We start from the raw sequence: 19136 nt of genomic DNA, 5'->3' as shown, positions 1-19136 counted from the left end.
CACACACACAAAATTCACCAGACACTGGAGAACACCCAACCTCGCTCAAACTCGACCTTTGAACTCTCCCATCCTAACAAAAATCCACCACTGGTCCCCGCACACAGTGTCTTCTGAAAATTCACCCAAAATCCACTGGAGAACGCTGCCTCGTTCTCCACCTCGCGGTGCTTTTCTTCGGAGGAAAACTCGTGGATCAAAACAGTGCGTTTTTCGAAACTCGTCGCTTTCTCTCGTTGCGATCGATGGACTGTGAACGTAACTCTTGCTAATTAGTGCGAGATCGAGATCCAGGATGTTGTTCAAGGGCAACAGTTCCAGGCTGGAATTGTTGATTGGGAAGATCCAGGCGCACAAGGAGCCCTCCCACGAGGAAGCCAGGAAGACCAAAGGTTCGACTTTTTTATCAGTTATCAAAGTTTTGGATCATGGTTTTTCAAAGTTGCTATATATATCCATCATCGCTTTTATAATATATATATATATATTTACACTCAGTGTCGAGATAAGCTAAGACTGTATTATTATAAGCAAACATCGAATGTTTATAAATCATTATATATACGTATACGTTGGAGATTAACGAAGGCGTTAAATGGTCCCTATTAATAAGAGTGTCGAATGCTATTATAAATAGCCGAGAGACGCCCGAGGTGACAGCTGACTGACTGGCATCGGTTAAGTGCGCCTATTTTCGCGTTCATGACACATCCTCCGATTGGCCCTGCTGAGTCGCCGAATTAAATCACCCGCTCCTACCGTGATGATATATCCTGTAGGAGGGCTCGTTATACGTGTATGTAATTAACGGGATATCTCAGAGGAATATGAGAATTTTATCTCACAGCTTTTTTCCATCGTTCCATCGAGAATCGATTGCATCTTTTCTTCGGTTGACAAATTAGATAAGACACACTGTACAGGCTGGTCCACTTTGCACCCCTGGCAGCTTAGTCATTCGCTGCTAAGCTCTAGGAAAATGAGTCAGAGCCGAGTTCCTCGCATGCGTTCGCCTCGTAGTAGTTGCACAATGTAAAGACGAGACACCTGATTGGCATTCCGATCCAGAAGCCCGCATCGTTTATATTTGTAACCTGAGGAGGAACGAAACAATTCGCTATTTCGCCCATGTAGCGTATCGTAGACTCTGTTGAAAATTGTTGAAGATTAAAAAGTAGGAATGTTTCATACCAGGGTGTTTACGTTTTAAAAGGATTTTTTGATGAAGAAATGGTAATTTTGGTGTTAAGGGGATCGTGGAGCTGGTCGTGGGGTAAATGAGTGAAAAACTGAGGATAAGTGGCAGAGTCAATCAGATGAGTCGAAAAACTGGACTATCGGCAAATTGGATCGAATAAATTGGTTGCTCGACGCTCGATGGATTCTTAAAGGTGCTTTGTCATAATTGATATATATATATATATATATATAAAGGAAGAAGGTCATTTATCCTTGAAAATCATTCGTGTTGGAGCGTAAGGGTAGAGTACTTGGATTAATAACTGCGTTGCTAAGGAGGAATCAGTGAAAAATGGGGGAGAGTTGAGGAGAAGCGATGAGTAACCAAGGTTTCCGGTGTGTCGAAAAACTGGAAGAGTCGAGGATTGGCTGGAAGAAATTATAACAGCTCGAAAATCGCAAGATCCGTAAACGTGCTGTATCACAATTGATACAAGTCTCGAAGATCCTACAGATCCTTATAAATCGTTGACGAAGAATAAAAAAAAGGCTGCATCTACAGTTTCCGGCGAGAGGAAAAACTATGGAAAATCGAGGATTTACGATTGCTCGAAATTGAAAGCAACTTTGCAAAAAAGTGATATATATATACACATAAAAATTGATACAAACCTCGAAGATCCTCGTCCTTAAGACGTTTCGTGACGAGGAGTAAAAGAAAGATGGGTGGATTAATTGTTGCATTCAAGAGGGAATGAGTGAAAAATGGGGGAGTCGAGAAGGCGATAAGTAGCCGGGGTTTCCGGTGAGTCGAAAAACTGGGGGAGGCGCTGATTGGATTGGAGCAACCAAAAATGACGCAATGTATAAACGGTGGAAATGACTCGGCTAGTTGGCCGTTTCCTCATTTGCTTCGACGACCGCGACACCCACCAGTCGCTTTGTCAGATTTTGCGGAATCTCGCGTGTCAGCCTCTCTCTCTCTCTCTCATAATATATATATATATATATATATATATACAGTATACATAATTTGATTTGGTCAACTTCCTCCAGTCGACTTCCCCGCATGCAGACAATTTCGTTTGAAAGCAGCACACACTCACCGCACCCAACCCCGGATACCCTCGAATTGTACGCATCCTACGCCCACGACTCCCCAACCACCAGGCGCCACACTTTACGATAAACTCGTGCAAAGCAATCATCGCCAATTACCAGCAACAGCATCACGAGTGACTTGTGCTTCAATTCTTCTTGTCTTCTCCTAAAATTAATTTGTCTGGCTCGACCCCAGCCCCCCTCTGCGACAAAAGAATTAATTTCCTCGCAGGATTTGCGTGACTCTATTATAGATCCTCCCCTCCCCTCTTTCGTGGTAATCATCGAGTTAACGAAACAGCGATGCGCTCGCAGGAAATTCGACGAGATTCGAAAAGCCTCGAGAGCGTTTCGCGGAAGAATTTTCGGGTGGAACTGGTTGAACGAGTGTCTTGAGCGTTGTAATACCAGTTCTTCGTGAAGAAGGAGGCTTCGAGGAGTAACGAGAGCACCGCGCCTTGCCTGGAAGTGCTCACCTTGCCCCGTTGCGACGCGATATTGTTTTCGTAACGAGCGACACGGTGAAACTCGTACCATTAACCCGAGCGAGCAAACGAGATCCAATTTGATTTCTGACCGCGTCGAGCGGCTCGCGCGAACCACCGAGGACACACGAAATTATTCCAAGCTTTCCCAATTCGAAACGTATATAAATGTTTTTGCGAAAACCTTCTTTGGATTAATAACGCTTATTTGTATATGTATAGGACTGTGTGGTATTTAGAAATGCTGTAGGATGGAGCAGTAATCGTGATCACACTGATAAGAAACTGGAAATTTGAGAGAAAAGTGCTCCGAATCGGTTTACTTCCGGTTTTTCGAGTGGTTTTGAGAAACCGGAAGTCTTCTATGGTACAGAAAGAACTTCTATGGATTCGTGAAGGATACCAAGTCCTATATATAATAATTATAAACAGTTTAGGAAGGAATAATTGTAACAACAAAACCGACAAAAAATAAAGATCGCAGCGGAAGTGGGAAGGACCGTTTGAATAAGATAACTTCCGGTTTTTTGCAGAGGTTCTGGGGACCGGAAGTTCCTCCTGGCACAGCGAGGATGGCGCGCGGACGTCTTCGCGTCGCACCGGAGGCGTCGAAACGCCGTCGAGTTGCGCGACGCCTACGTCCGCGAGCTTCCCGTCGGAACCGGAAGCTGACACGGATCTCGCAAACAACCCCACGGCTCCCTATCCCTGCCAATTCTGCGAGCGGACCTTCCCAAGACTCAGCTACCTGAAGAAACACGAGCAGGTATATATGCCTAATTATTTATTCGCTAACCGAACAGTATATATAATCGTTTCAAGTTGCACGAACAAATAAAAATACGCGGACGAGTTTTGCACGAGGTGTGAGAAGAAGTTAAACGAGATTCGTGTATATGTATATAATACGAGTTACGCGTGGTGGGTCAAATCCGTCCGTTTTGCATTGGTCGTCCTTCCGCGTGCGTGCGTGCGTGCGTGCGTACGTGCGTTCGGAGGTCATCTCCGGGTCACGATCTGTACCTCTGCTTCTAGTGTAACAGGTTGTACCGGTCAGGGTTTTCTCGTCGTCCAGGTGCAAGCCTTTTTTCTGAGCTTAGTTTCTCACCAATTATGTGGTCTCGCGAAATCAAGCATTTCTGCGAGGATTATATATGTGTAAAATGTTGAATTCAAGAATTTTGGAAATTGAGAAAAGTTTGGAGTAGCGATATAGAGATAAGGAGATTAATGTAATTCTTCTGTCTAAGATGGCGGTGCACCCATCGAGATTATCACGATCTAGGACAAGAGTGACCCGATATGAAATAACCACGTACTCTTGTCGGCTTCTTTGAGAAGACTATCCGGATCCACGTCATAATTGCCCCCCTCTCTCTCTCTCTCTCTCTCTGCGACTCGAATGTATCTCGAAGCTCCATCTCACATCTGATTTATTCGCCATTTATACGAGACTACCCTGTTGATAAGCGTATAGAAAATTTGACGCGAGACAAATTTCCCTTATCTCTTTTTTCATTCAATTGAATTTTTCAGAGCCACGGGGACCAAATGCCCTACAGATGCAGCTGGTGCGCGAGGTTGTTCAAGCACAAACGTAGCAGGGATCGTCACGTGAAACTTCATACTGGAGACAGGAGATACCGATGTTCGCATTGCGAGGCTGCCTTCTCCAGGAGGTACTTTCAATTTGAGTATCTCGTTTGAGAATGGAAGACTGATCGGAAGAAAGACTTTTAAGTCAATTGTGTATAGTTATAAGTCTGTTATTTTATTTTTTATATTAACGCTGAGCAATTAATTTCTTGTAAATTGCGTAATTTTGTTAGAATTTTAAGAGAACGGTTGAGAAAGAGGGGTTTAAGTTTCTGGTTGTTGATAGCTTTGCCCATTTCTTTTGTATTTTTTAAATGACGCCTGCAGTGGGAGTTTTCTCACGCATGGATTGAGTCGTATTGAAATGCTAAGTGGGGAGTGGAGGGTGTATGTTTCACGCACGGGCACACGCACAGGCGCACGCACTACACTTGTAAAACTGGACAGGTAGGCGCATTGGTGTTACGGGACAACAGGTAGAACATTAGTCAAGTGGCTCGTTGCGTTCTTCGGCTACTAAACCAGTCGCGTTCATGACTTTGACTTTTCAAAGAATATATCTATCTCTCTCTCTCTCTCTTTCTCTCTCGATGAAAAAATGAAAATATAATTTTAAGTTTTCGTAGTAACAGATAATTGCTTTAATGAGAAATTTTATATAAAAATTGTAAAAAGTTTTTTGGTAAAAGAGGAAAGTGCCCGATAGATTTCAAAGTACAATGACAAATTTCCTTGAATGGTAATTGATGATTCTTAGAGTCGTGACAGCTTCCTACTAGATCTCCGCTAAGGCGTTAATGCGATCCGAGAATCTTTTCGAGTCCACGTCTCTATTCGGTCACGACAACCAGCCTGGGTGAGCAAACAAAGGGGCAAAAGTTTCCTTCGAGCTCTTCCTTCGCTCAACGACGAAAAATTCAGTTTCTTTTTGAGCCACCCAACACGTAATGCCACTATTATGTAAAAATACTTTTGAAAAACGAAACCTTGTATATACGTACATGTGAAACAACGTTCGCTCGAGTGAGATTGTTAATAGAATCAGGAACGAGCATGTGGAAATTTTGGTAAATTGTATAAAAGCGAAAGACTGATTGATTAAAATGTCATGGAACGTACGACGATAAAAAAAGTAATTTAGCGTTAAAATATCAGTAAACAATGAAACCTTTTGAATGAGTTTGTTGGCGAGAATAGGGAAATGAAATCGGTAATTGGAAGCGGTGACATAATCGGTCGATAATCGTGAAGCGGAGACTCGAGGAGGCGAACTCTTGTGGCAGGACTTTAGGAATAATTCAGGGTGCAAAGTGCAAGAGTGACATCGGTGACCTGGCCTTATGCGAATCCGATTTTCCGGTCGATGAATTATTCATCGTCGCCGCGAGATCCGCCAATGTCCACCTACTATTTCTCTCTCACACATGTGTGCACACTCGCACATATTGCTACTATTGTTTCCTTTCAACGTCCTCTCCAGACATATTTGAATTTTCCATTGAAAAATATCACGACGTTACTATATTTTATAATTTATTAGAATATCTCGATTATACAATTTTCCTTGATTTTTAAAATAATCCTTCAGTCTCGTTTTAATTTGTACAAAATTATCGCGACTTTTCCTGCTTCCCGGTGCACGAATTGATAGAAACCTGTGCTTAAAATAAAGAGAGCATTGGCGAATATTTAAATGTTTAAACACAACTATGATACTTTTTCCAATAATCCAGAAGCGAATATGCACTGACACGTGAAACGCGATAAATATGGAATAAAGCTCACTCTCTTATCATCACAGAGCACACGTTTCTTTTATAATGATTCGCGCCGTTATAAGAAACATCCGGGCTTATATTAACCAACTGTGCATTCGGGGTAAAAAAGCTTCGGAACGAGCTGACAGTCAGTGCTTGGTATAATAGGCGCGAAATTTCGTTTCACGGATCATATCAATTCTGTCCTAATGCGACTAATTCTGACAGTGGCTGACCGCTCCAAATTGATTTCTTTCCAGACTCGCAAATAATGCTGTATGAAATGTTAATGTGTGCACGAACTTCGAAAATAGAAAAAAGAATATTTACTAAATTATCTTTCGCGATTGATCGCATCATACTTATTTATTATACATACGTACACAAGGAGAGAAAGATTATAATATCAATCAGTGGAAATTTCTAACTCGATTTATAATTTTCAGCGACCACCTCAAAATTCACATGAAGACACACGACACTCAGAAGCCATACCAGTGCACAGCTTGCTCTCGTGGATACAATACAGCAGCAGCGCTGACGTCACACATGCAGTCGCACAAGAAATCATCATCGGGGAAGGCAATGCAGGAGCAGGATTATGGCAGGAGAAGCGCCTCTTCGCACAGCACGTCATCGCCTCCAGTCGTGAGCTCGCCATCTCCCAGCTTGAACCTCAGTTTAGGGCTAAATCCCAAGGTCACTACGAAATCTCCTCATACCAGTAGACCTGCTGGACCAATACTGTGCTCTCCTTTGAAATTGGCCTGCATGTATTGCACGAGGGACTCTTTTAGTTGCATGCAACAGCTGCAATTGCACGTGCAAACGATGCACCAGACAATTCTGAGTGGAGAAGCTCTGTCACAGGCCAGCCTTGCTTGTGGGAAAATCTCGGATAGGCAGGAGGCTCAGGATTGTCAGGAGAAGAAACTTTATTGTGAGTATTGGTGAACTCGTATAGGTTGGTTGAATCTCGAGGAGAATATTAGGGTGGACGTTGAGTAATTTAATTTTTAACTTTCAAGTGCGATGAATTAACGTGGATTTATTTTTTGCAGCTAAAGATCAGAAGAAAAGCTCCCAGGATGAGGGAGATCGATACGATGGTTCGTTATCCTGTAGCCAATGCACGATGAAATTTTCAACGTTGAGCAGTTTGAAGGATCACTTGCTCTCCATTCATAGGACTGATCCCACAGGATTTGCCTCGACACTGATGATGTGTCCTTTGTGTGGAATACCATGCTCCTCGTCAGCAGCCTATGCCGAACACTACGTTCTCCAGCATTGCGATAATCGAATGGTCTCACCATCAGAGTCCAGAGAAACCAATGATAACGAGTCCAAGGACTCCTCTATTCGAAGGTCAAGATCTGACAAATCCAGTCAACAGGATTCAGCAATATCACTGGTACCAAACTCGACGAATCCTGTTTTCAACGAATCACAGAGTCTTCATCCTAGATCTTCAGGCTCGGAGATAAATGCGGGTTATTCCTCCTCCGCATTGCTCTGTGGTCAATGTGGAGCTGCCTTGAAAGACTTTGAGTCTTTTCGAGAACATCTGGCACGTCATTTGCAAGCTGATTATAGGAACGAAGTAGCTAGGTATCCTTGTCCCAAGTGCGAAGCTATGTTCCAGGATCGAGAAGACATGCTAGCACACTTGACCAAACATTATTTAGGACAAACCACCAAGGAATACGTTTGTGGCGCCTGCAAGCGTTTGTATCCACACCCTGATCTCCTCCAGAGACATTTATTGGACAGCCATGCTCATCACCTTTACAGATGTGCCCTCTGCAGAGACACTTTTGATTCCAAAGTAGCCATTCAGGTTCACTTTGCTGTTAAACATAGTCAGGAGTGCAGGGTGTTCAAATGCAACGGCTGTCCGAATTCTAATAATGAAAATCTGTCAGGAAATGCTCCTGCGGAAGGTAGGACTACGTTCAGAAGCGAAGCTGAAATTGCTAGCCACGTGAGGGCAGTCCATGCTCCAGCTTCTATGATGAGTGCGAGTCCAGTTGGTAGGAGTCCAGCATCCACGCCGGGCGTTCCTACCACTTCCGGTCCAAGATGCGTCTTCTGTGGAATTTGCTGTGGTTCCGAGCTGGAGCTTCAGCTTCACTTACCCAGTCACTCCATTAGTTTATATCGTTGTCCTATTTGTAGAGAAGGATTCGCTGTGGAATTTTTGCTGGACAGACACATCACACAGGTGCATCAAACTGGAGAACACAGAATCGGTCTGAGAAACAATCCAAGAGAAAATGGTAGAATCCACAGACCTGTCAGATCACAAGAAGAGGTACCAATGTTTCTATTTATTCTCAAGATCACTTTTCGCATTTATCTTTCACTACTACACAAATATCTATGCTTTCAGTCGCAGATAAAATCTCAGTCGCTGAAGAGAGGTCGTTCGCCAGCCTCCAGCAATAACAATTCTCTAAATCACAGGGATAACAATAACAAGAGATTTAATTATGGTTCAGGGCAGCAATGCGAGCTGTGCGATCATGGTGAGTTCGCCAACGAAGCTGAGCTACAGGCTCACAAGAAACTCGTTCATCCAATGTCCAAAGCTCCAAATAAATCTAGCTTATCCAGCCTCAGTATGAGCTGTGCATACTGCGGAGAGGTTTGTAGATCTCGCAGCGAGCTAGAATCTCATACAAAAATGCAACACGCTTCCAACGAGCCTGGTGGACGACACAAGTGCAACATTTGCGACGAGGTCTGTCCATCGGGTGGACTCCTAGCCGAGCACAAGCTCCAAAAACATTGCAAGATTCAGCTGAGCGACACTTGCGTCGTTTGTCGTGGGAATTTACCCAGCGAAGCCACTTTTCTGGAGCACGTGCAGAGGCACAGTTTGGAGAACGTGGATTCTCAGCAAAGACTGGACAGTTCCTTCCCACAACTTCCCGCAGCTTGCGTAGTTTGCAGACAAACTCTCACAAGCGAATTGGAGTGTCGGTTGCACGCCAAACACCACCTGCGACCTTCCACCAGAAACCAAAACTCTAGCTCCAGCCCGAGCCCTAACCCAAAGTCGCAGAGTTGCAGTTGTTGCCTTTGCATGAGGGATCTTTCCTCGGAAGATTACGTCAATGTACCCTCGAGCCATGCTAATGCGAGTGGCCATCCCCTCAGAGTGTGCAAACCGTGTTACGTTCGCCATTCCCAAGGTCATCCCATCCTTGGCTTACCATACGATCATCTTAGAGCCTATAAAACTGATCGCTCCTGGATCCCTGATAAAGATATTTCACACTGGGACTCGAATACCGAAACCTATGAAGATCCAAGCTACAAGATCGAAGATCCGGAAAAAGATTCTAATGATAAGGGAAATGAGGATTTTTCGGTTAAATATGAGGATTTGTCAGAGGCTGAAAAGCAAGCGACTGAGTACGATGAGAATACTAAGAGGAATGGGACTGATGCATACACTTGTATACAGTGCCAGGTAAAATAAAATAAAATTATAGTATTTGTGTTTGTTCATTGATATTTGTGGGTTTGACACTGTGCTTTATTTTTAGTTATCTTTCCCAAGCGAATCTAAAATTCGGCAGCATGTGAGAGAAGCACATTTGGTTCCTGGAAAAGGGATGATCGGATCTTTGCGCTGCCACTTGTGTCTTTTCGAGGCAGAAAGCCCGCTTCAACTTCAGAGTCATTTGATAGAGCATACTTTTGCAGGATGCACGGCTTTGAGCTGTTACATTTGCCAATCTTTATTCACAGCTCCTATTGGCCTTCAGGTAAAATACATGGAATTTAATATTTATTAGAAAATTTGTTCTATCCATCCTGCAACAACACGTTGATTTCTTTGCAGAACCACATGCTGCAAGAACATGGTCTAGGTGCTCGTCCTTACGATTGTTCTAAATGTACTTTGAAGTTCTTCTTCCGGGCGGAATTAGACCACCATGTGATAACGTTTCATCGAGTAACGGATAGCAAGCTCGAGAGGATGATTCGTGAAGAGAGAAGAAATTTTAAAGAAGGCAAGGACGAGTCGGATATTACGATAAAAAAAGAAGACGAGGATGAAGAAGTTAACGTGGACGTTCACGTTGAAGAGGAGAATAATGAAAAACGTACAGAAGAGACACCACTTAAAACCGAGATTGATGAAGAAAGCTCTGATAAAACCGAATCGTGATTTTTTATCCTTACGTAAAGCAAAATTTTCTGTAGATTATGTGACAAATGGTTCTTAGATTAAGATGGTTTTGCGGAAAATTAAATTTGACTAGTGCCTATTAAGCAAACAGCTATTCGTTTACATATTATCGACTAAAATTAATTATCTCAAGATTTATGATCTAAGTTTTATTTATATTTATGGTTTAATTATATGTTCAATTTATTTGTAGTATTACGTTATTTCAAAACATGTTTGTTGTAGGTGCTTGCTTGATTGTTATTTGTCATTTAACTATTGCGAGTATTTATTACGTATGTTATTAAAAATAACATTTAACTTACAAATTATATTTTAATTATTATATATATATAGGTATTACTGTTGCTATAATTAACGTGAAAGAAATATAATAATTGAGTTTTATTCTTCTTTCGTTATGTTACATTTGTTTATGATTAAATATTTTATTATCAACGTATATGTGTGGTTCAAATGGAATAAATGGTTTGCTGTCTCTCCAATTTAGCTACATATAATTAGTTTTTATCATGAATTTGTAAAATATATTCTTATCAAAAAAGAAAATTGTAAATAAATCGAATGCGTAAGCTAAGCTTTAAGCTTCTACTGTTTTTTTAAAACAATCAAAAATGCAATTTAAAGTTGTATTAATAATTAATCATTAATAAATTAAATTAACAGTGTGATTATTGCACAGAAACAACTCTTATCAAGTCTTATGTTTTTCTTCCTTTTATGAAAAGTGAAAAATACTTTTGTAAATCAAATTTCAACCATTATAATGTTTCGTTCTGGCTCTCAGAATGAGATGACGCCGACGTTGAAAATAATACTAAACTTCAAAGTTGTAGCCAGGCAACCTATAAAAGTTCAGTATCAACAATATACATTTAATATTTATTAATCAGTTCCACTGAATATAGACATGTTTCTGGATAAAATCCTTTTAGGTCAAATGCTGTATTTTAATTAATAGAGCATCAATAATCACTTAAAATTCGTATATCTGCAATAACCAATGATTGAAATATCCCTATCAATTGACAGTAGAACTCTTTGCTGTAGGATCTAAAAACTGGTGAGTAAAGGAAAAGCATGTTTTGAAACGTTAATATATTACTTAGAAAATATTTATTTTGTATCAAATTTTTTGTAACAAATTTATACATTTGTTCGTGATTTTGTAATATTAATAATTATTATATATTTTGGTCGAACTTCTAAAATACTTCTAAATAGTAATCTAAACGAGACTTCTTTCAAGTAGAAACGATCAGTTTCGGAATCAAGGTATTTGCTTATTGAAAAGAGAGATTTGTGAAACTGAAATTTCTTGAGAGAGCTCTGTCAATACGATTAATAATTTATCTTATACTACAAAGACGCTATCTTAACAATAATCTTGGATGTTCACATTTAAATTCTCGCTTGGTAATATTGACAGCCGTGTCTCCGAAATAGTATTTCTATTGAAGAAAAATAAAATGAGAATGATGCAACAATATACAAAGCACGAATATGTCATTTTTTTCCTTTCTCAACACGCCGCAGTCTTTGAGTAAATCTTGAAAGACCAAGAAAATACAGGTGTATGTTAAAAGAGGAGCAAATTTCATAAGGGTGAAAACACTTTTCATTAATCGTAAAGGTGCTAATCCTTTTCATTTCTTTTTAAATATTCGATGAAAAATGTTGTTCCTCACGATCGAACTATTGATTTTTTATGAGATCTGCTCCTGTTTCAATGACGCATAAATAAATAAATGAAAAACATATCTAAAAGTTACTTAATCAAATTAATTGGCTACTTAGAAAACACCATCAGCGATATAAAAAATAGATTGAGCAGTAAATATACTCGCCTACGCAATCTACAAAACACTTTGAGGTCTTGCTCGACTTTCCTAATTATTTGACAATTTCTTCAACAATTTTTTACACTATAAAATCAGCGCTTTCTCTCTTTCTCTCTCTCTCTCTCCCTCAATTCCAGAGGCAAGAAGAGAATCAGGGATACATTATCTTTTGATTCTTCACGACAAAAATAGATTTTTCTTTTATCCCTGTAGCTATATATATAATGGCTATGGTCCCTAGCGCTTACACTTCGGTGCGCATTCAACTTTTTTCCCAAAAAAATTTTCCTCGACTTTTCTCTCGCATTTCATACATCCTGAGTACGTGAAAGCTAAAGATTGTTAACAGATATTATTTGGTTGATCCATCCGATGAAGGCGGACACTTTGACGTACACACCAGGAACGTCCAGTCTCCCACAACCGAAGCCCCAGGAAACAAGCCCTGCGAGTTCATAAAATCCGTCGTCCTGACAGACCAGTGGACCACCTCCATCTCCCTGAATATTAAAAATTATAAATATAATCAGTGAGCTGTCAATTACAATAACCAAGACTAATCAATGTCATGCTAGGATTTTTTACCTGGCATGCGTCATTTCCCTGTTCTCCACCTGCGCAGAAGCTACTCGCAGGCAAGATAAATATTTTCTCCGTAACCGCATTCACTTTTCTTATGCACTCCGCATCACTGACGATCGGGATTTCAGCCTCTCTCACTCTTAAAGGTATGGGACCAGCTGAAATTAAATACAGAAGCATAAAATAACAATTTAGATATAACGAACACAAGGAGCCTTTGACAGAAAAATAAGGTAGTACCTTCTCCCATATATCCATAGCCAGTTACGGTGCACCTTTTGCCAGCCGTATGACTGACTCCACGTGCCGGTAGACAAACCAAACAAACGCCATCCTTGAGCTCCGCCTGTCCATGAAGCTTAAGCAGCGCTATATCGTTGTCCAACGTTTGGCTGTTATGATTATGGTGAATATACGTTGTGGCGACCCTCAATGTTTGAGCTCCAGGGTTTCCGTATTTCCTTGTCAGGTCATGGTCACCTACCCTCACGTAAATAGCGTCCCCTGATCTCACAATGCTGAAGAGAAATATTTATAATTACTTTTTCGGTTGGAATTACATCTTTATGCTTTTCAGCAATAAACAGAACGTACTTTGTGACGCAATGAGCAGCTGTGAGTACCCATTGTGTGCCTATCAGCGCTCCTCCACAAAAATATTGATTTAACGAGTTGATTAGGCCAACCTGCCAGCACCACTCGTTGGCATCCGCATCTTCCCCACCGACCACTCTAGCCCCCCTTTCTGCAGTACGGGCTTGAATAGGACCACGGGAAGTTCCCTTAACTCCACACACGTATTTACTGTACACGGGACTCCTTGTAGTTGTGGATATCGTGGTGGTTGTTTCATCTGTTCAAAACCAGACGAGAATTTTCCACATAAGAATACTTTAAATGAAAAAAATAAGAATTAAAGAAAATTAATCCTACACAACGTAGTTAAAGGAGTAGTATATGGTAGAGGAGTGACGTGAACGGTGTCGTTTCTGTTGGAGAACACAGGAGTCTCGTTGGTACTCGCACCGCTGAATTCTCTGATGAGAGATTTAGGCGCACAGCATTGGTGACCGGATTTCTTGCACTTGAAGAGATTCGTCAGCTCTGCATTTCCTGCAGTTCATAAAAAAGAATCAAATTTAGAATAGAGTCTTAGTAGAAGAAAGGAATTTAAATGGATAAGACAACGAATCAGGCAGACTCACTGAAGCAGGTAAACGACAAATATGAAACGATACAAGATCCAGGACAATCTGGCCTGGGATCAGGTGGCAGGGAAACTGTAGTGGTCGTGGCAGGTTTTGGTTGTGGCCTTGGGCGTGGCCTTGGAGTCTGAAGAAACAACAGAAATTCATTCCTAACGGTTATCTTACAACTGAGGTGGAGCTAGATAAATATAGATAAAAAATGTAGAAAATATAGAAACCTGTGGAGGACTTCTGGTGTTGTCACAGCAGAGAACTCCAGCTTGGCAAGTCGAGGTCTTTGGAATAATGACATGTTGAGGTTGTTTACAAAAGGCTATCATTATAGGTAGCATACAGAAGCCAGGACACGATGGTAGCTTTTGCTGTGGTTTCGTCGTTGCTGGTCTCAAGGTCGTCGTTGTATCCTGCAGTGTTCAAGCAATCATAAGAAAAGGGGAAGATACAACATATTTGTATAAAAAATAGAAACTAACGATTTTAACAGGAGGTTCAGTGATACAACAGGTCCCATCGCCAGGACAATCCGCCTCGATGTCGATATTGTCACAGAAAAGAGCGAACAGTCCATAAGTGCACTCGCCCTTGCAAGTCTTCCTCAGCACAGGTTTTGGCCTCTGGGACGTGCTACTTGTGCTCGTGAGAGTTGTCGTGGTTGAGGTCGAAGTCAAGGTCGAGGGCTTCTGCGTGGTTGTAGCTTGTTTAGTAGACGGTGTTGTTTTTTCCTCGAATCTACTCGAGTTCGTTCGGTCGATCACTTGCAGCTCTGGCGGCGGTTTGTCTCCAAACGCGTCCCTCGACACACAACACTTGTACTTCGGCTTGCAAAGCCCATCTATAGCCAAAACCGCGTCGCAGTAATCAGCGATCCTCTCGGCCATGCAAATCCCACTGCATGTCTTTTCTATATAGAAAATTAAATTCAGTTGTCAACGACAAACTCCTTTGATAAAAATGATAAATCCCTTCAAAATTCTCAAAAAGTGATCTTACCAGATGTTTTATCAGCTTCCTTTTGATTATCCTATGTTAACATAAATAAAAACATTTTTAACTCTATGAATATAAAAAAATAATTGTATTTATTGGACGTACCGTGATTGGCTGAACGGTAGTGGCTGTGGGACTCGAAGAAGCTGCAATTGTACTGACGGCAGTAGTGGTAGTGGTAGTAGTAGTGGTGGTGGCTGCAGTGGTAGTGGTTGTAGCGGCGCTCGTTGTGGAGTCTTGTACGGTGGTTTTTAGCGTTGGCGAAATGGTCGGTAAGGAGGAATTTTCCGGAACTTGGAAGGTCGTCGTGCTGTTTATCGGTGCCTCCACGCAGCACCTCATACTCGCTGTGGGACATTGCACGTCCTCGAGAACCTCGTAGCAAATCAGGGTTGCCAGAGCGTGCACGCATACTCCGGGACAGTCGGCGCTGTTGGCTGTGTTTGTCAATGAGTCTAATAAACCTGAAAAGTTCAATTTGTTTAGAACGTCGTATAGGCCACATAGTCAGGTTTTGTAGGTTTAGATCTATCTTGCTTTGAGTTTCGAGAGATGGATAGAGGGAAAGAGAGAAAAGGAAACTACGTGAGAGCAGGTCGTTGCTCCTGACTGTCACGATCAAGTTCAGTCATCCTTGACCACCTTGCGCGTCCCGGCTAAGGATTACGTATGCAGGAATTTCTCTGTTCAGGCGCCTGCACCTGATATACAGTTACGGTAAGACTAAATTTACGACGACGCGACGGGAGGGACATAGGCGGATTATCCGGGCCCCGTTTGGTGGAGGGGGGAGTCACGGTCGACTCAGTCAATGGGAATCTTCAAAGGACCGTTTTATTTTCTTTCTCGACTTCTTTTCTAACGGTGGAACCTACTCAAAAATCTCCCCATTCTGCGTTTTATGTTTTTTTTTAACTTTGCAATTGGAGACAAAGTAAAAGGGAAGTAATTTCGCGATCGATCCTTCGAGTATTTTGCACGAGATTTTCCCAGGCCGGCCGGTTTCACTTTGGCAGATATAACGTCCCGAATAAATATAACGGTACTTAATAAACCACTGTGTGGAGTGCCCGCGCAAGCCATTTTGGTATCACACGTGCCGGGTCTAGTGTAATCCTGGTCGCACACAACACGCGCGTTCGTACCTCTTTACCGGAACACTATGCGAACTTTAATTATAACGATGGGAGAAAAGTAAATTAAAACCGTGTAATTAAGGAATTTTTATTAATTAACTTTTATTTTCTGTAATTGCGTAGTTCGAACAACTGAAAGCTGCGCATCTTTTAGTAACAGTACTATAATATACATATATATATATATATATATATATATATATATAACGATGCATGTGTAGTTTTTAAAGTCAGCAATCGGCCTTCTTACTGCGTGAACGGATCGAGCGAGCGTCATCCGCATAGCGTTACAGCTTCTAAGTGGGACAGTCGCATCCTTCCAGATTCTACCTATAAAAGCGTGCGGCGCATACGTGTGCGTACGCCAATTTCTATTTCTCGAAACCTCGTCTTCCTCTACAGCGACACGCAAATGGCCAATGGGGCAGACTCTATACTCTTCTTCCGGGAAATATCACTCCTCTGCGTAGCTACAGTCTATTTTGTTCCATTACACAAAAACATCAGTCTCGTGCAACCGACGATCGCTTTTATTCTCTCATGGCTATATCTATATATACCTGATAAAAAACTTCCAGCGAGGGAGTCGTCGTCCTGAGCGGTAGCGGTTGCAGCGAGTACGAGGAGGACGATGCCCCCAGGTCTGAGGATCATCTTGAACTTGAACTCCCTCTGTCCGCGCGAGCGCGAAAACTGGCGTAGATCGAAGGTTCGACTTGTGCTGCTTGGTTTTCCAAGGAAAACAGCTGAGAACTCGATTCACCTTACGGTCCCCTTTCGACGGGGGATCGACACACGTGTTTTTCAACTTTTCTTCACCGGCTAATCGGCAACCCCGACGACAGCATGCGGACCCGCATCGCCTGCGTGCTTAACTGACTGACTGACTGACTGACTGACTGGGCTGGGGGACCGAGAAAGATCCACTTGTGGGTCAGAGTGTGCGGATGAGTCGTCGACCCCCTCCTCGAGACACCAGCTTCGAAAGGAGAACTCGCCCGCGGGACCTAAAGTCTCAGTGTTGCTATCCGGTGGGAGTTGCGTTCTGTCATTATGCTGCTAGGCGCCATGTTGGTCAGTGATGCAAGATTGCGAACTCTCTGACCCCCACTCTGACTCTTAGACCCATAGAGTTACGTGCATTCAGAGGTTAGAGTGGGGGGTCTAAGGATCTGCGATCTGGCATCACTGATGCTGGTGAATACTTGGGAGTTATGGTGGGGGAACGAAATTCCCATCGGATGGCAGCACTGCCTACAGGAAAAAGGAGGGAAAAGGGGGAGTGTTGTTATTGCACTTACATCTCGGTATATCGTGTCCTCTCCTCTCGGTAAAAACCTAATCTGCCTTTGCTCTGTATATTCTTCGAAATTCTTCCCTAATATATATTTCCCCACCCCCTTTTTTTCCCTCATAACCCCTCTCCGCGAATTTCCACGACGCCTGAGTTTTGGCGCCATTTGTCGACCTAATCAAATTCCTCTTTTTTCTTGTACGAACGATGAATTCCACGAGGGAAATATCGTACGGTATCGCGTACATTTACGGGTAAAGTACCGCTAGTCGTGCACGCAGACATTGCGAGGTGTGTATCGGTTTGTGATATTGTGTGTGAATGTATACAAGGAGCTGCTTTGATAGAGAAAGGTGGAAAAGAGAGAAGGAGATGGAGAGAGGAAGAGAAGGTCGAAGGAAAAGGCAAAAGAGGAAAAAGAGGGAAGGAGGTCCGTTTTACGAACGGTGGGGAATTCAGAAAAAGAAGATGAGCAACTCCGAGGTTTCCACCTGCTCGTTTATGCTCGTGTGTAACCTTGAATAGACCCCTCAGAGGTTATAGGTAATTCGGGATTTCATCACCAATCTTCCCCCCCCCCCCCCCCCCAATATGCATAATGCTGCTTCGTAGCTCGTAACAGAGTAGGAAAGAGGATGAGATAGATATGCTGACTGACTGAGAGATGTTAGAAGCCACTGGTAATCCTAGCAATTAATTATTAATTACATATCTTTGAATATATTTGTACATATATACCGTATAAATTACAGATCTTAGATTTACATCGATAAACAGCAATCGTTCAATAATTCACTCGACTCTAGACCATACGAGAATTCATCTAAATTAACCTCCTCTCGTATATTCGTGTACACAAAAAATCTACCCCTCTGTTAAGCCATCGCATTTAGGTATAAATCAATATGTTTTCTGCTACAAATTTGCATTCTGTAAGTATCAGTATGTATTACCGCCAATTATTAATTACGTTAACTGTACTTAACGAGTTTAAATTCTAGCTTACTCGAACCTGATTGTCGAACAACGTGGGCGACAGAAGAAAAAAATAGGGCAACCCAAACATGCAAAGCCAAAGTGAGAAAAAACTGGAGTGAGGTAAATACTGTGCTTATTTTTTTTTATAATAATAACGCGGAACGCGATATCTGGCGTTTTTATGCCATATACTGCGTGATGATGCTTCAATTGACACAACCAAAACAATCAATGAAAACAGATACGTCTATTAACTCATTCAATGCTCCCATTCTGTTTCATATACTGCTGCTAATTAGATCGATTGATCCAATTCATTGAACTTACGTGATCCATTGGGTGTTGGTTCTGCCATGTAATCTATTATCGAGCGCAACTTTTATACCCAGTATACAACACACTGGAACGATCGTGAAAGTCTCAAGCCCCCATTTGTCTGCGGAGATATGGCTCGACCAATAGATACTTGATGGATTTTCACGTTCGTGGAAAAGAGTCTTGGTGAGAAATCAAGTGGAACTATGAAAGTCGCATTGTTTATAAAAATATTCTTGCTCGATGATAAATGATACGAGAAAAAAATAAACAAAAAGAGCCGGCGAATCAGGAGCTCGGCAATTTTGTGCAATGGGCTATCACAGTGAAGTCGTATTTGCAATTTCTTATTGTACAGTGAGTCTCATTATGCTTTATTTCTAATCCTCTTACAGCGACGGCCAAAAGTTTAATTACAATCAATTCTCAAAGTTCGCTATTTATCCTTCTTTCTATTCATACCATTACATGGA

The 19136-nt window shown here is 41.9% G+C and overlaps 2 protein-coding genes across 2 annotated transcripts; one reads left to right on the top strand and one right to left on the bottom strand.

The window, feature by feature from the left end:
- The first annotated feature begins 214 nt into the window (after positions 1–214).
- LOC136779559 (zinc finger protein 423 homolog) lies at positions 215–10675 on the top strand. The gene is made up of 8 exons (XM_066737192.1): positions 215–392; positions 3299–3531; positions 4302–4444; positions 6565–7058; positions 7180–8432; positions 8511–9596; positions 9673–9894; positions 9972–10675. The coding sequence occupies exons 1-8, from the start codon at positions 296–298 to the stop codon at positions 10299–10301; spliced, it is 3858 nt and encodes a 1285-aa protein (XP_066593289.1). The 5' UTR covers positions 215–295; the 3' UTR covers positions 10302–10675.
- Positions 10676–11485: 810 nt separating this feature from the next.
- On the bottom strand, positions 11486–17040 carry LOC136779459 (protein masquerade-like). Its single transcript, XM_066737082.1, has 11 exons — positions 16637–17040; positions 15046–15404; positions 14944–14974; positions 14427–14854; positions 14172–14357; positions 13951–14077; positions 13679–13858; positions 13340–13598; positions 12986–13263; positions 12749–12903; positions 11486–12663 (listed from the first exon to the last, which is right to left on the bottom strand). Exons 1-11 carry the CDS (start codon positions 16728–16730, stop codon positions 12496–12498), a joined length of 2265 nt encoding a protein of 754 aa, XP_066593179.1. The 5' UTR covers positions 16731–17040; the 3' UTR covers positions 11486–12495.
- Positions 17041–19136: the final 2096 nt, after the last annotated feature.

Source organism: Prorops nasuta, unplaced genomic scaffold, assembly GCF_024137725.1.
Source record: "Prorops nasuta isolate Cenicafe-Biocafe unplaced genomic scaffold, Cenicafe_Pnas_1.2 PNAS00017, whole genome shotgun sequence".
Lineage (NCBI taxonomy): Eukaryota > Metazoa > Arthropoda > Insecta > Hymenoptera > Bethylidae > Prorops > Prorops nasuta.
Note: the sequence above shows the minus strand (reverse complement) of the source record. Positions and strands in the feature narration are given on the sequence as shown.

Excerpts from the sequence above, each read along its gene's own strand:
- LOC136779559 (XM_066737192.1), top strand. The coding sequence starts at position 296 with ATGTTGTTCAAGGGCAACAGTTCCAGGCTGGAATTGTTGATTGGGAAG. Across the intron at positions 4,445-6,564 it reads GAGGCTGCCTTCTCCAGGAG|CGACCACCTCAAAATTCACA; the intron begins GTACTTTCAATT and ends TATAATTTTCAG. Across the intron at positions 8,433-8,510 it reads CTGTCAGATCACAAGAAGAG|TCGCAGATAAAATCTCAGTC; the intron begins GTACCAATGTTT and ends CTATGCTTTCAG.
- LOC136779459 (XM_066737082.1), bottom strand. The coding sequence starts at position 16,730 with ATGATCCTCAGACCTGGGGGCATCGTCCTCCTCGTACTCGCTGCAACC. Across the intron at positions 13,264-13,339 it reads GCTGCTCATTGCGTCACAAA|CATTGTGAGATCAGGGGACG; the intron begins GTACGTTCTGTT and ends ATTTCTCTTCAG. Across the intron at positions 12,904-12,985 it reads CTATGGATATATGGGAGAAG|CTGGTCCCATACCTTTAAGA; the intron begins GTACTACCTTAT and ends ATTTAATTTCAG.